The sequence below is a fragment of the Eublepharis macularius genome, chromosome 4 (genome assembly GCF_028583425.1).
Source record: "Eublepharis macularius isolate TG4126 chromosome 4, MPM_Emac_v1.0, whole genome shotgun sequence".
Lineage (NCBI taxonomy): Eukaryota > Metazoa > Chordata > Lepidosauria > Squamata > Eublepharidae > Eublepharis > Eublepharis macularius.
The window spans coordinates 170,867,583-170,881,846 of record NC_072793.1 but is presented as its reverse complement, the minus strand read 5'-3'; the positions used below and the strand labels follow the sequence as shown (position 1 = coordinate 170,881,846).

General features: G+C 44.2%; 1 protein-coding gene across 1 annotated transcript in view; it reads left to right on the top strand.

The window, feature by feature from the left end:
• Positions 1 to 1,839: 1,839 nt before the first annotated feature.
• Positions 1,840 to 14,264, top strand: part of LOC129328770 (zinc finger protein 665-like) — a 29,594-nt gene continuing 17,169 nt past the window's right edge. The window contains exons 1-4 of the mRNA XM_054978047.1: positions 1,840 to 1,911; positions 3,123 to 3,991; positions 5,343 to 5,451; positions 6,631 to 6,897. Of these exons, the coding sequence (XP_054834022.1) occupies positions 3,200 to 3,991; positions 5,343 to 5,451; positions 6,631 to 6,897 (1,168 nt within the window). The 5' untranslated portion in view covers positions 1,840 to 1,911; positions 3,123 to 3,199. The remainder of the gene's footprint in view (positions 1,912 to 3,122; positions 3,992 to 5,342; positions 5,452 to 6,630; positions 6,898 to 14,264) is intronic.

Below are 14,264 nucleotides of genomic sequence, written 5' to 3'. Positions count from 1 at the left end.
TGAACGGCTGCACGGCTTCTGGCCTCCAGATACACTATTTAGACTGGTCTAATGAGCTATAGAGTAGTGCAGCCGTCTAGGATCTGAGAGACCAAGATACAAATCCTCCCTCTTCCAACATACTTCTAAGAAACTTTCTCTCATCCCACCTCTCAGGTTAGATTACATAATATGCTCCGAGTGGGGCTGCCCTTGAAGACAGTTCAGACATTCAGTCCCTCCACAGGGCAGTGGCAGGACTGCTCCTTGGGGGTGGGCTGCAGGTCATACCACTGCTTGAAGAGTTCCCTGTTCAGTTCTAGTCCTGGAGCAAGGTACTAATTTTGACCGAAGCCTCATATAGCCTTGGACCTGGGATAATGAAGGAACAGGAGCTTCCAGATTTTTCCTCCCCAGGCAATTCCGCCCATGCTGTCAGGCCTGGTTTTATGGTTATATCGACTTCTGAGGTGAAGGGGGGGGGGGGTCACACAACAGAGACAACCTTCTCAGTGGTGCCCCCTCCCTGGCACCTAGGGAATGCCCAATACACCTCTGCACATAGTACTTTTTTTGGATTTCCCCCCTTTTTGGTACAGTCAAATACCTCTTTTTAAAATGCCAGCAAGCATTAAATGGATTGAACTCCCCCCACCCCACCCCAGCTGATTCATTTAACTTTTCTGATATAGTGATTGGTGATATGGACTTCAGAATTGAGCTGGCAACCCTATGGAATTCCTGTCTCTGTAGATGATATATTACATGAATTATAGGGGTTTTATGTGGTTCTAGGCTGTCACTGTTGATGATGTAGCATAAGCTTTCGAGAACCACAGCTCTCGTCATCAGATGCATGGATGCATCTGATGAGAGATGTGGTTCTCGAAAGCTTATGCTACAATAAAGTTGGTGGGTCAGTCTTAAAGATGCTACTGGACTCTACTATTTTGCAACTACAGGCTAACATGGCTAAGTCCTCTGGATCTATGACAGTTAATGCTGCCTCTCTGATTATTTCAGATAGCACTAATAGGTTTGCCACCTCCAGGTTGGGAAATTCCTGGAGATTTGCGGGGAGGGGTGAAGCCTGGAGAGGGCAGGGTTTAGGGAAGGGAAGGACCTTTGTGAAGTGTAATGCCATAGAGTCCATCCTCCAAAGCTCCATTCGGGGGAACTAGTTTCGGTAGTCTGGAGATCAGTTGTAATTCTGAAAGCTCAAGGCCCCACTTGGAGGTTGGCAACCCTACTTTATGGCTGCCAACCTGCAGGTGACGCCTGGAGATCTCCTGGAATTCCAACTGGACTACAGAAATCAGTTCCCCTGGAGAGGGGGGACTTTATGGCACCCTATCTGAGGTCCCTCCCCTCCCACCACCCCAGGCTCTACCCCCAAATCTCCCTGAATTTTCCAACCCAAAGTTGGCAACCTTGTATCACATGCCTGTTGAGCACCCCCCCTCCCCAAGCGCCGCTCTCCCTAAGCAATGCCTCCCAATCTCCAGGAATATCTCAAGCCAGACTTGGCAACCCTAAGGTTTCAGCAAATGCCTCTTTATCGGGGAAGGCTTTAAATTAAACAAATGCATGTGTTTCGCCTGACGACACGGGACTTAATTATGCAGAATTTCAGATTTCAATGGCTTTAAACTGGATTAAGTAATTTTGCGCAGACTGCCGTTGGGACTCCCTAAGAATATTTAGGATTGTGTTGCAAGAAAAACGCACTCCCCGTTTGCCGCTTTAGGTGGGGGGTGGCGCGTGGCCTTTTCCCACAAGGACAAATGCCACGATGCTCCTCGGGAATTGTAGTTCCAAGGAGCCAGAAACTACGATTCCCAGGATCCCCTTGGCAAGCCCCACGGGATGCGGACCCAGCCTCTGCTGTGTAAAGGGGAGGGGGGCTTTTTGGCACCCCCATCAGGAAACCGGGTCAGGAGGGGAGAAAGCAAGGGGGGGGGGCTTTCGTGCAGCAGGAATGGGGCCCCTACAACAGCGCTTGGTTCTCTGTCAAGGGGGGAGTCTGAGAAAGGAGACCCCTTTGCAAAGTTGGGCTTTGCCTGGTTTCTTCCGGAAACTGGTTTTCTCTGAATGCCTTTCCCCTGCGACTGGCTGTTTTGGTGTAAACTGGTGGGGTTGGAGATCTTTCCTTGGGGGGAGGTCGCACGTGGCTTTGGTTGTGCTAGGCGAGGGAAGGGGCGGGTTGGTTGACGGAATGATCGCCTGCATGCCTGGATAGAAACAAGGGGACCCAGAAAGGAAGGGACGCAGCCACGGAGCCCCCGCCTTTAAAACTCATACGCATTGGAAGGGGGTGTGTGCAGAGCTGGGGCTCATCATAATCAGTTTACATGCTTGATTTGCTTTTCCAAAGGACGTGTATAGTTTATACGTGTTGGATAACATGGTTGGGATGAACCGTCCTCCCCATGTCTGTATGGAGGATTCAGCCCCGAAATGGATCTGGTCCTAGATTTGGAAGGAAAATGTACACAGAGCCTCATTTTTCCATGGAGAGGCCCCACGTCGATCAGATCCTAAAAGTCACACCCGTGTCCACAGATTGCCCCATAAATATCACAAACCCAGTGCGCTGTGTGTGGCACAGCACTCAAAGGGTCTGATGTCACAGGTCAAATCCAAATCTATGGTGTACTGCAAAGACAACTCTGGCAAGGATTTTCATTCTCTCCCAGGCTGTATTTCTGGGGGACAAGCTAGGGTTTTGTGTCAGTGCTTTGACGACACTGGATTGGCTTACTCGCCAAACAACCAAGGTTATTTTAGTAACCTCTCTCTCAAATGAATTGCAGAACTTCTGACAGCATTATATAAACTCAGCTGGTAGCGCATGAATGTGGGCACTGCTGTTTTGGTGGTGTGGGATTGGACACGTGTGTGGGATTGTGACACCCATGTTTCCTGTTGTGATAATTTTGCAGTTTGTTATGTGGTACAACTTGAGATATGCAGAATAATCCCAGATGGGAAATAGTCGATTTGTTATAGGACTAGTTAAAAGAAAATGTAAAGGTTTGACTGGAGCATTTTTGAAAAGGCCGATAGGTTTAAAAAGAATTGGTGCCAGCCCTAGCCACTGCTGAGAATCCCATTGCTCACTCTTACCCTCTTTCTCCCTTCAGGCAAGACCCACCTGTTGATTGCTGACATTTTAAGAGTTTTCTGTCGTCTGCCAGCATCTTTGGGAAATCACCCAAGGATGAAAATGGAGGTACAGGACACTTCCCGATGGGAGGTATCAGCTGGAGCAGAGAAAACCTTTCGTGTCCCACAAAGTCACAAACCCAGGATGGAATGGGAAGGAGGAAGGAAGCCTTCTGAGGCAAGGCGGTCCGAAAGTACTGTGGGATCTCTCAGTCGGGCAACTCTGTATCAGGTGAAGGAGGAACCAGAAGAGGGTTTGGCCCTGCGCTGGGAAGCCCAGTGGCAAGAGTTCCTGAGGAATGTGGAGCCCCCTCACTCGGTGTGGGGTGGCCCACCATTGGCAGGGCAGCCTACCACCCCATGGGATGACACCAAGGCCTTCCTGGCCTCCTTTGAGCAAGTGGCCAAAGCCTGCCGGTGGCCCAAGGACGAATGGGTAGCCCGGCTCCTGCCGGCTCTCAGCGGGGAAGCCAAGCAGGTCTTTGGCAGGCTGGATGCCAGAGACAGAGAGGACTATGGGAAGGTCAAGGCAGCCATTTTGCGAGGGGACGCCATGAGGAGAGAGAAGATGCGTCAGTATTTCAGGCGTTTCTGCTACCAGGAGACGGAGGGCCCAAGAGGGGCTTATAGCCACCTCCAGGAATTTTGCCATGGGTGGCTAAGAGCAGAGAAACACTCCAAGGAACAGATCCTCGAGTTCTTGATCTTGGAGCAGTTCCTGAGCATCCTTCCACCAGAGGTCCAGAGCTGGGTGAGAGAAAATGGCCCTGAGACCTGCTCCCAAGCGGTGGCCCTGGCTGAGGACTTCCTGCAGAGGCAGGAAGAGGCTGAGAGACAGGAAAACCAGGTGAGATCAATTCCTTGTGTTGTTAAGGACGGGACAGATTTCTTCATTTCCAAAGTAACAATATTTCTATCCCTCCCCACACTTTGAAATAGTTTGATCTCACCCTTTTTCAAATAGCAGCAAATTAAAGTTATATATGATCCCATGTCACAGTTCTTCCCTAAAAGATTATTGAGCAAGACCACATCATAAGAAATGATTGAGCAAGACCACATCATAAGAAATGAGCTTTATCTCTGTTTGTAAATATGACTCGTTCTCCTTTTCCCCTACTGGGTGTCTGAAAGACAGCATGGTGTAGTGGTTCGACTGTTGGATTAGGATCTGGGAGACGCAGGTTCAAATCTCCACTCTGCCACTGACAGTTGCTGGCTGACCTTGGGACAGTCACAAACTTTCAACATAAATCTACCTTGCAGGGTTGTTGTGAGGAAAAAATGGAGGAGAGAATCTTATAAAGCTACATTCGGTCACCATTGGGAGCAAAATCCTGAGGTAATTCAGTCTAAATAAAAATAAAGACCATTTCTCCTTTCCCTTCCTGGGTGTCTGACAAATCTTGAAGGCCAAATTCCGCTGAGTAAATCTTAGAGCTTCATTCAGTCATCTGATACGGATTTCTGTTTTGGCAGTAAAGGGCCTTTCCAATTTCTATTTTCTAGTCCAGTTTGAAAGTCTTTAAGCAATTTCTTCATTGTCAGCAAAGCTTGCCAAAGATATATCAAGACCCAATTTTCTTTAGAAACTTCACAGTATAGGCGACAAGTGACAAGTCTTGTAGCTCCTGTTTTTCAGGAGGGCCTGTTTGTGTTGATTGTTTCACCACAGCCCCCTCCCCACAACCTCTGCAGTGTTGTTTGTGGTTCTGGCATGTAGAAAAGGGAGCCATCTGCCAGACATTGTTCAACACATTAAAATTCAGTAAAACGGAGCATCAGAAGGAGTTAATAGCTGATAATAAAAAACCCCCCACTAATCATTGCAAGAGAGAGTGCTGAGCAGTATAAAAGAACTGGCACCAGGCTGTGGAGGAGGGAGCATTCCAAATGCCAGGTGCCACTGCAGAGAAGGCCCTGTATGTTGTCGGCTTGCACCTGGCTTCAGAAGAGGATGTCCCTCTGAGCAGGGGTTGCAGAGCTGGCCTCTGCCTCAGCCTGGCTCTGGCAGAGTTCACTTTGATAACCGCAGAGTGTTTTCATTTCTTGATCTGATGTATTCATTTTCCCCCTCCTGCTTTTCCTTCAGGAAACTCAGAGGGGTGGTGGATACGGGTTCTCCTTCCCCCATGTGTCCATTTTAGAGGTTCTTCAAAGATGGTTGCTTCTGTTCTGAAAAATTTGATCTCTTGCAGGTGGCGTTGGAAGAGGGAGCTGCAAGCTCCTCCGAGGCAAGCCAGGCCTCAGAGCAGCAGTTGGCCACAGAAACTAAGCAGGAAGACGACGGGGATGGCCCTATGTTGGGTAAGGAGGAAGGCCTTTTGGGCCCAGGCCCTCTGAAGCTGTTTCTTAGCTGGACCCCAGTGGGCCTCTTTCTCCCAGGGAGCTCTGGAGGTTCTTTGTGCTTTTGGCCACCATATTTGATTTATTAAGGAAGAAGGGGAGTAGGACAGAATTTAGAAACTCTTCTTGGATTCTGTAGACAATGCTCTAATAGGCTCCTTCTGGCCTCCCTTTTATCTCTTCACAGTGTTTGTTTTTTATTTATTTTTGTCCTGACCAACTCAAGACCCCAGGCAAGTAGCAGCAATATTATAAGATAGAATAAAATGGTATAGAATAAGAACATTAGAAGAGCCCAGATAGATCAGACCAAGAGTCCGTCGAGTGCAGCATCCTGTTTCACACAGTAGCCAGCCAGGTACTCTGGGATGCCAACGACGGGGCCTAGAGACCGAGGCCTTTCTCTGATCTTTCCTCTTGGCACTGGGATTCAGCAGCTGACTGCTGATGGAGGTCTCCTTCACGAATCTGTCTAATCCCCCTTTTAAAATGTCTGTGCTTGTGGCCTTTGCCACATCCTCTGACATCGTTTTAAGCGGGTAGCCATGTTGATCTGCAGTAGAACAGCAGGATTTGAGTCCAGCGGCACCTTGGAGACCAACAAGGTTTTCAGGGTGTAAGCTTTCGAGAGTCAGAGCTCCCTTCTTCAGATAGGGCTGCTGGGATATAAAGGCTCAAGGATTTACATTCCTGCTTCTGTCTGAAGGAAAGAGCCCTGACTCTCAAAAGCTTACACCCTGAAAATCTTGTTGTTCTCTAAGGTGCCACCAGTCTCAAATCCTGCTGACCTCTTGTATTGAATTCCACATCTTAATCACTTGTTGTGTACAATCACACAATTTCAAAAAAGTGGTTGTTAAAACAATAAATATAAAATACAATAAAAACTCACAGATCAAAAAACACCTTGTACGATTGCAGGGGAAAGCATGCTGCTTCTTAGGTGAAATGCTGCAGAACATTTTGTGACGTCACATTAGTTCATCCAGTGACTAGAACTCGCATAGCCGACGAACATTATTCCGTTTGTGACGTTTTCTGTAAGAATATTTTTTTTTACCTTCTCTGTCACGTTGATCACCGTCAGTTTCCTGTTTTGTAATAATCTAGAGAATATGTGTCGGAATCTCATTTATCCAGCAGCCCAGGAGTGGATGGCCGTAGAGGATGCCGTCAATCAAGAAGAGCCAGGAGGCTCAGAAGCGGTGGGACCCCATGGGATGTCTGTGTGGAAAATAGAAGGTGACGTTTCCCGCTATTGTTGGCAGGAAAATGCCTTGGCAAGTCAGGAACAACCACACGGTCAACAGGAGACCCACCCGGCGGAAGCAGCAGAGGAATCCATTCCTTGCTGGGGCCGTGACCTGGCTGCCACTGAGAACATAGTTCAGACGAGAATTGACTCTGGTAAGAAGTGAAATGTCTGCAGTGTTTACGAGAGAAGCTTTGGCTAGCATAGTGGTCTAGCAGCCTAACAGCCCATACTAGTCTGATCTTACCAGAGCTCAGAAGCTAAGCAGGGTCTTCCCTAGTTAGTACTTGGATGGGAGACCACCAAGGAAGGCAATGGCAAGCCACCTCTGAACATCTCAAGGGTATCTGGGTTACTCCTTGTTCTGATACTTTGAGGATGTATAGAACGTCAAGGCTGTGGGCAAGGGTAGACAATGATTAGACGGGACCTTTTCACTCCCACTTAATTTTTAAGGGGATACGCTTTCATTGTCTTTCGCTTGATCTTCTGTGTCAAGACTTCCAAGGGGTGTTGCATTGGCTCAGTTGATAGTTTTTACTGTTTGGTATCTTCAGACTGTAATGCAAGTGAAACCAGACCCTGCCCGCCCCCCTGTCTGTCAGGCCTTCTGAAGGACTGGGGGCGGGGTCAGAGTCTTGGAGTTCAGAGAAGCAGGAGGAAAAAGAAATGGGAGGAGGCTGTTCCGAGCGTGGAGAAGGCAGTCATGTTCTTTCTCTTACTAAGCTTTGGGGAGAAGTGGGAGGACAACGTGCTGCCGAACATGCTTGCTGGGAAGCCTCTCACCCCAAGCAGGTGGGCTTGTGAAAGACTCTTTCCGCAAGTGTTTTGTCTAAGACATCTGCAAACATCCAAGATGGCGTTGGTACATGGTGATGAGGCCAACTACATCCTGGGGAGGCGCCGCAAAACCAAAGCGCCCCTTAGCCAAACATCAAGCTGAAGACCCCACAGAAGAGATCTCTGGCCCTTTGACTATCCCTCCTTCATGGTCTTGTGCCGTCCCATTGGTGAGCAGAAACAGCTTCAGAACACTTTCGCGTCCTGCCCGGGGACTCAGTGCTGATTGCCCTTCCCTTTCGGGAGAGATTTTTTTGGTATAGGTGGGTGTGTCTCAGGGGGTCTTTGCATTAAGCTCTTCTTTAGCTGGAGTGGCTGCAGAAGTTTGGAGAACTTTCTCTTAAGAGATGAATCCTTTATTTTGATTCTTTTTTTCTGTGTAGCGGTGGGTCATCTTCCCTTGTTTTCTTTTCCCTGGGTTGTCTTTTCCTTTTTCTCTCCTCTCCTCTTTCCTGTGGTGTCATGAAAAGGTCCACATTTGTGAGGCAAAGCAGTCTAATATTCCTTGCCTGATCTTCTCTGGTGAAGAACACCAGGCAGTGGTCCTAAATTTTCCAAACAAGAACATCACACCTTTAGACTTTGGGCCTCCTCATCTTCCAGTGAGATAGGCCTCTGGGTTTCCAGAACAGTAAGATGGGTCCATCTAGTCCAGCATCCTCTTTCCCAAAGAGGACCACCAGATGTTCTGGAGAAGGTTGTGAAGCCTCCCTTGCTCTTCTCCTCAGCACCCAACAGCAGGTGTCCAAAGGCACACTGCTTCTGTATATGGAGGTTCCGTTTGGTGTCTTGGCTGTCATCGGATGATAGAACTGAAATTTCTGTGCTATCATTTTAAAGCCATCCAAGCCAGCTGCTTGGTGACAGAATTTTCTCTGCAGAATTTTCTCACTGTTGTGATGATCCGCATAACTTTTATAAAATTATACGCAGAAAGAATTATGCAAAGAAAGCGGCTAGAGGGAGCTTTCCCCCCCTCTCCCATAATACTAGAACTCGGGGGAGGGGAACCCAATGAAGTCGATGGGTAATAGATTTAGGACAGTCAAAAGGAAATACTTTACACAACCAGTAATTCCATTGTTTAGTTTACTGCCAGAGGAGGCAGGGATGGCCACAAGCACAGATAGTTTTGAAAGGAGGTAAGACAGATTCATGAAGCAGAGGGTCTGCCAGTGGCGATTAGCAGTGGTGCCTAAAAGAGACCTCCCCATTCAGAGGCAGTCTACCTCTCAATACCTGTTCTGGGAGGTGACATCAGGGGAAGGCTTCAGCCTCGATGCCCTGTTGTTGGCCCTGCAGGGCAACTGGTTGGCCACTGTGTGAGACAGGATGCAGGCTTAGATGGACTGCCGGTCCAATCCAGCAGGGCTGTTTTTACGTTCTTGTCGCCTCTGGTCCTTATTTCTTTTTGCCTGGCCTGTATCTGCTGCCCGTCAGCTTCACTGGGGGCCTCTGAGTTCTAGTGATGTGGGAAAGTGAAGGGGGGGGAATTCTCGCTCTCTTTCCTCCATTCGGTACATAACAGCCTCTTCGGGATTCCTTTCTGTGGGCTGCTGTGTGTCTCGGCGCGAATGTTCTCATTGGCTGGTCCCGCCTTTCCTTTTTTTTTTTTAGAAAAGTTTTTTATTGGGTTAGAATATTATTATTTTTACATTACATTCAATTTTCCCCAAATTTTTCATTTCTAACCCCCTCCCTTTCCCCCCCTTTTGTTGACTTCCAACAGCTTTCCCCCCCTCTGTCCCTTTTCCCTTACTTCTATTAAATTCCTCTGTCTAAAACAGATATACATTCTCCATTATATTAAGCAGTGCATCTTTAACTCCTTTACTTATTATACACCCAAACTGTACGTCTTTAGATAAACAATTTATCCCATTTTCCAATTTTGAATATTTCTATATATCATAAACCTATATATCATAAACCATAAAGATTTCCCACATTTAAATCAAACAATTTGATTTGTTCTTTATATATTACTCATTTCATCTTTTTATGGTAATTCTATATGGCTCATCACATAGTCCATCAATTTAACTCTTCTATGCATTCAGTTTGGTGCACATAAATCTTATCAAAGAAAGAAAATATTATTAGTTACTCAATCCTCATGTTTAAACCTTATCATTAATTATTCTTTATCAATATTCTATCAGTTAACCTATACATATCTATATATATACCAATCAATTAATCTAACTGCTTATAAATTCACATTTCTCTTCCTCCCCCGGTAAAGTCACCCCTCTCTTTTATACTTTTATTATACTTCAGTAGTTCTCAAACTGCCACAGTTTTCCTCCCACCTCCCATTTCTTCTCCAAATATTGTTTCAGCTTCTCCCAGTCCGTGTTAAACTGCCCTGAGTCCAGATCTCTCAGTTTTCTTGTCATCTTATCCATTTCAGCCATATACAGCAATTTGTAGATCCAATCTTCAATAGTTGGCACTTCTTGTACTTTCCATTTTTGCGCATACAAAAGTCTAGCAGCTGCTGTCATATAAAATATCAACGTCCTATGTTGGGCTGGAATTCCCTCCATTCCTAAATTCAGTAGCAGGAGTTCTGGGTTCTTATTAATTTGAAATTGTAAAATTTCACTCATTTCTCTTATTATTTCCCCCCAGTACTGCCTAGCTACCTCACAGGACCACCACATGTGGTAGAGGGAGCCCTCATGTTTCTTACATTTCCAGCATTTATTAGAAGTATTCAAGTTCCCTAGCGCAATCTTCTTTGGTGTCATGTACCAACGATAAATCATTTTGTAAATGTTCTCTTTGATATTAGTACATGTCGTTATCTTCATTGTAGTTTTCCACAAGTATTCCCATGCCTCCATTGTTATTTCTTTATTGAAATTTATAGCCCATTTCACCATCTGTGTTTTAACTATCTCATCCTCAGTATACCATTTCAACAGTACTTGGTATACCTTAGATATTCTTTTCTTGTCTTCTTTAAGAAGGGTCTGCTCTAGTTCCGAGTTCTCTGTTCGTATGCCCCCTTTTGCAGAGTCCGAATTGTATAAGTCTCTAATCTGTCTATACTGGAACCAATCATAGTTAGGTGATAGTTCCTCTTGCGTCTTTATTCTAAGTTTAGATACTTCAGTTTTAGTTATTTCTTTGTACGTTAAACATTGTTGTTCATTATCAACAGCTCTCGGGTCTATCACCTCATATGGAACCACCCACAAGGGGGTTCCTTCTTGTAGATAATTTCTATACTTCTTCCAGATTGTATATAAACTTCTCCTTACAAAATGATGCAGGAACATCGAGTTGACCTTCACTTTGTCGTGCCATAGGTATGCGTGCCATCCAAAAATTTTTTTATATCCCTCTAGGGCTAATAATTTCTTATTCTTTAATGTCATCCACTCTTTTAACCAAACTAGGCAGATTGCATCGTGATAAAGTCTCAGGTTGGGCAGTTGCATTCCGCCTCTTTCCTTTGCATCTTGTAAAACTTTTACTTTCACTCGAGGCTTCTTGCCTGCCCAAACAAAATCTGATATTTTCCTCTGCCATTTTTCAAATTGTTTAGAGTCTCTGATGATTGGTATTGTCTGTAGCAAAAACATTACTCTTGGTAACACATTCATCTTAACTGCTGCAATCCTACCCAACCATGACAAATTCAATCTATTCCATTTGATCAGGTCTCTCTCTATCTGAGTCCATAGTTTTTCATAATTATTCTTGAACAAATCTATATTTTTTGCAGTCAGCTCAACTCCCAATTATTTCACCTTACTGGTTACTTCACAATCCGTTGTTTCCATTAACGATTGTTGTTTCTGCTTAGTCATGTTTTTGCATAATATCTTTGACTTCTTTTTGTTAATGAAGAAACCTGCCAAATCTCCAAACTCTTTAATCTTATCTATCACTTTTGGCATGTTCTCCAGTGGGTCTTCTACAATTAACATTATGTCATCTGCAAATGCTCTGACCTTATATGAATAGTCCTTTATTTTTATTCCTCGTATTTCCTCATCTTGTCGTATTTGTATCATCAGAATCTCCAATACTAAAATGAACAACAATGGAGATAACGGGCAACCTTGTCTTGTTCCTTTACTGATCTTCAATTTCTTGGTCAGTTCATCATTCACTACAATTGCTGCAGTCTGGTCTCTATAAATTTCCTTAATTGCTTTGACGAATCTTTCTCCCAGTTGTAGCTTTTCCATAGTGGCAAACATAAAGTCCCAGTTTAAATTGTCAAACGCTTTTTCAGCGTCTACAAAGAAGAAACCAACCTCTTTGTCACACCGCTTGTCATAATATTCAATAGCATTAATCACTGTCCTTAAGTTGTCTCTTATTTGTCTGTCTGGCAAAAAGCCTGCTTGTTCCTCCTCTATAACTTCCGAGAGCCACCCCTTCAATCTCTCTGCCAATATCTTCGCAAAAATTTTATAATCATTGTTAAGTAATGATATAGGTCTGTAATTTTTCACGTTAGTCAGATCTTGGCCCTCTTTTGGGATCAATGATATATTCGCTTCACTCCAAGTATCTGGAATCCTTTGATCCCTAAAAACTCCATTCATCACCTCTTTTAGGAGTGGTGCCAGTTCATTGGCCATTGTCTTATAAAATTTAGCCGTAAGTCCATCTGGCCCTGGCGCCTTTCCTAGATTTGCAGATTGTATTGCCTTACTTATTTCCTCGTCAGTTACTTCACTGTTCAATTTATTTCTCCAAGCTTCCGAGATTTCTGGAAGTTTGGTTTTCTCCAGATATGATGCTATTGACTCTTTGTTTACTTCTTTTTTATTATACAGCTTAGCATAGAATTTATAAAAGGCTCTACTAATGGTAGTCTGCTCCAAGTACGTTTTATTTTCTTCACAGATTTTATTTATTATTTTCTTTTCCTTTTTCTTCTTCAATTGCCATGCCAAATATTTCCCAGGTTTATTTGCACCCTCAAACGCTTTTTGATTCAGTCTTTTAAGGTTCCACTCCAATTCTTTATTGCTCATTGCCTTTAGCTGTTCTTGAAGTATTTTAATTTCCTGGTATACCTTCTTCTTCCCTGGTCTCTTTTTTAACTGTATTTCTTTGGCTTTTATTTTCTCCTCAATCTCTTGTCTTTTCTCCTCTTTCTTCTTTCTTGCTCTACCATTTAAGTCCATTAGTATGCCCCTTACAACCGCCTTGTATGCATCCCAAACTTTATTGGTTGGTACCTCTTTATTCACGTTATATTGTATAAAAAACTTTGTCTCTCTTCTCAGTATTTCCATATTTTCTCTTTCCTGTAACAAGTCCTCATTTATTCTCCATGCTTTCCTTTTTCTCTTTTTTCCAAATTTCCACATAATTGGATTGTGATCTGAGCCTACCATGGGCATTATTTCTACCTCCTTAGTCCATAATGCTAAGTCTTTTGAGGCCCAGATCATATCAATTCTTGATAATGTGGAATGCCTTGCAGAATAAAAAGTAAACTGTCTGCTTTTAGGATATTCTCTCCTCCATACATCTTCAAGAGTCTCTTGTTGAATCAACTCAAAAAAAAAGCTTTGGTAATAGTCCTCTTTTCTTTTGTGCCGTTGTAGTCTTTTTGTCTAGTTCCAAGTCTGTCACTCCATTGAAGTCTCCAGCAAGAATTATCTGGTCGTATGCAAGATCGTCTAAATGCTTCCTTAAATCCTCAAAGAAGCTTTCTTTTGCACCGTTAGGTGCATAAAGTCCGACTACCAACACTCTCTTTAAATTCCAAATACATTCCACTGCTACAAATCTGGCTTCCGCATCTCTCATAACAAATTTTGGCTGCAGCTCCTCTTTTATGTACAACACCATTCCTCTTTTTTTCTTGTTGGAGGCCGCTACAAATTCTTTGCCCAATTTTCCAGATTTTAAATATTTTACATCCTGTTTTCTAATATGGGTCTCCTGCAAACAAACAATATCACATTTTTGTTTTAGTAGCCAATGAAAAATATTTTTCCTCTTATTCGGTGAGTTTAGTCCATTTACATTCCAAGATAATACTTTACACTCCATATTCATAGTTTTGTTGGTAAGTCTTTTTCATTGTCCTTAATAAATCTCTCCATCTCCCGCTCAGATCTGATGCGTTTTTTTGCCCCTCCAAACTCAAAGGACACTCCTTCCGGTAACTCCCATCTATACCTGATATTCATGTCCTTCAAAGTCTGAATTAGCACTTTATATTTTTTCCGGTCCAATAACACTGATCTGGGCAGTTCCTTCATTATGATAATCGTCTTGCCATCAATCTCCAATGGATCTTGAAATTGTTTTGTCACAATCCTCTCTTTCATGTTTCTAGTTGTAAATTGCACAATCACATCCCTTGGTAGTTTCCTCTGGGTTGCAATTCTCGAGTTCACACGGTACGCCACATCTAGGATAGCCACAACTTCCTCCTCCTCCTTCCCCAGGTAATCAGCCAACACCTCAGTCATCTGTTCTTGCGCTGACTTCCCTTCCACTTCTGGCAGACCACGAAAACGAAGCTGCTTCTCCATGTGTTTAGTTTCTGCAACTGACATCCTCCCCTTCACCAGTCTCATCTCTGTTTGTTGCGTATCTATTAAATTCTCCATCGCGTCTTCTACTGTTTTAACTCTCTGCTGCGTTCCTTGTAATTCACTACTAATCGTTTCCACGCCTTTTTTCACTTCTGACA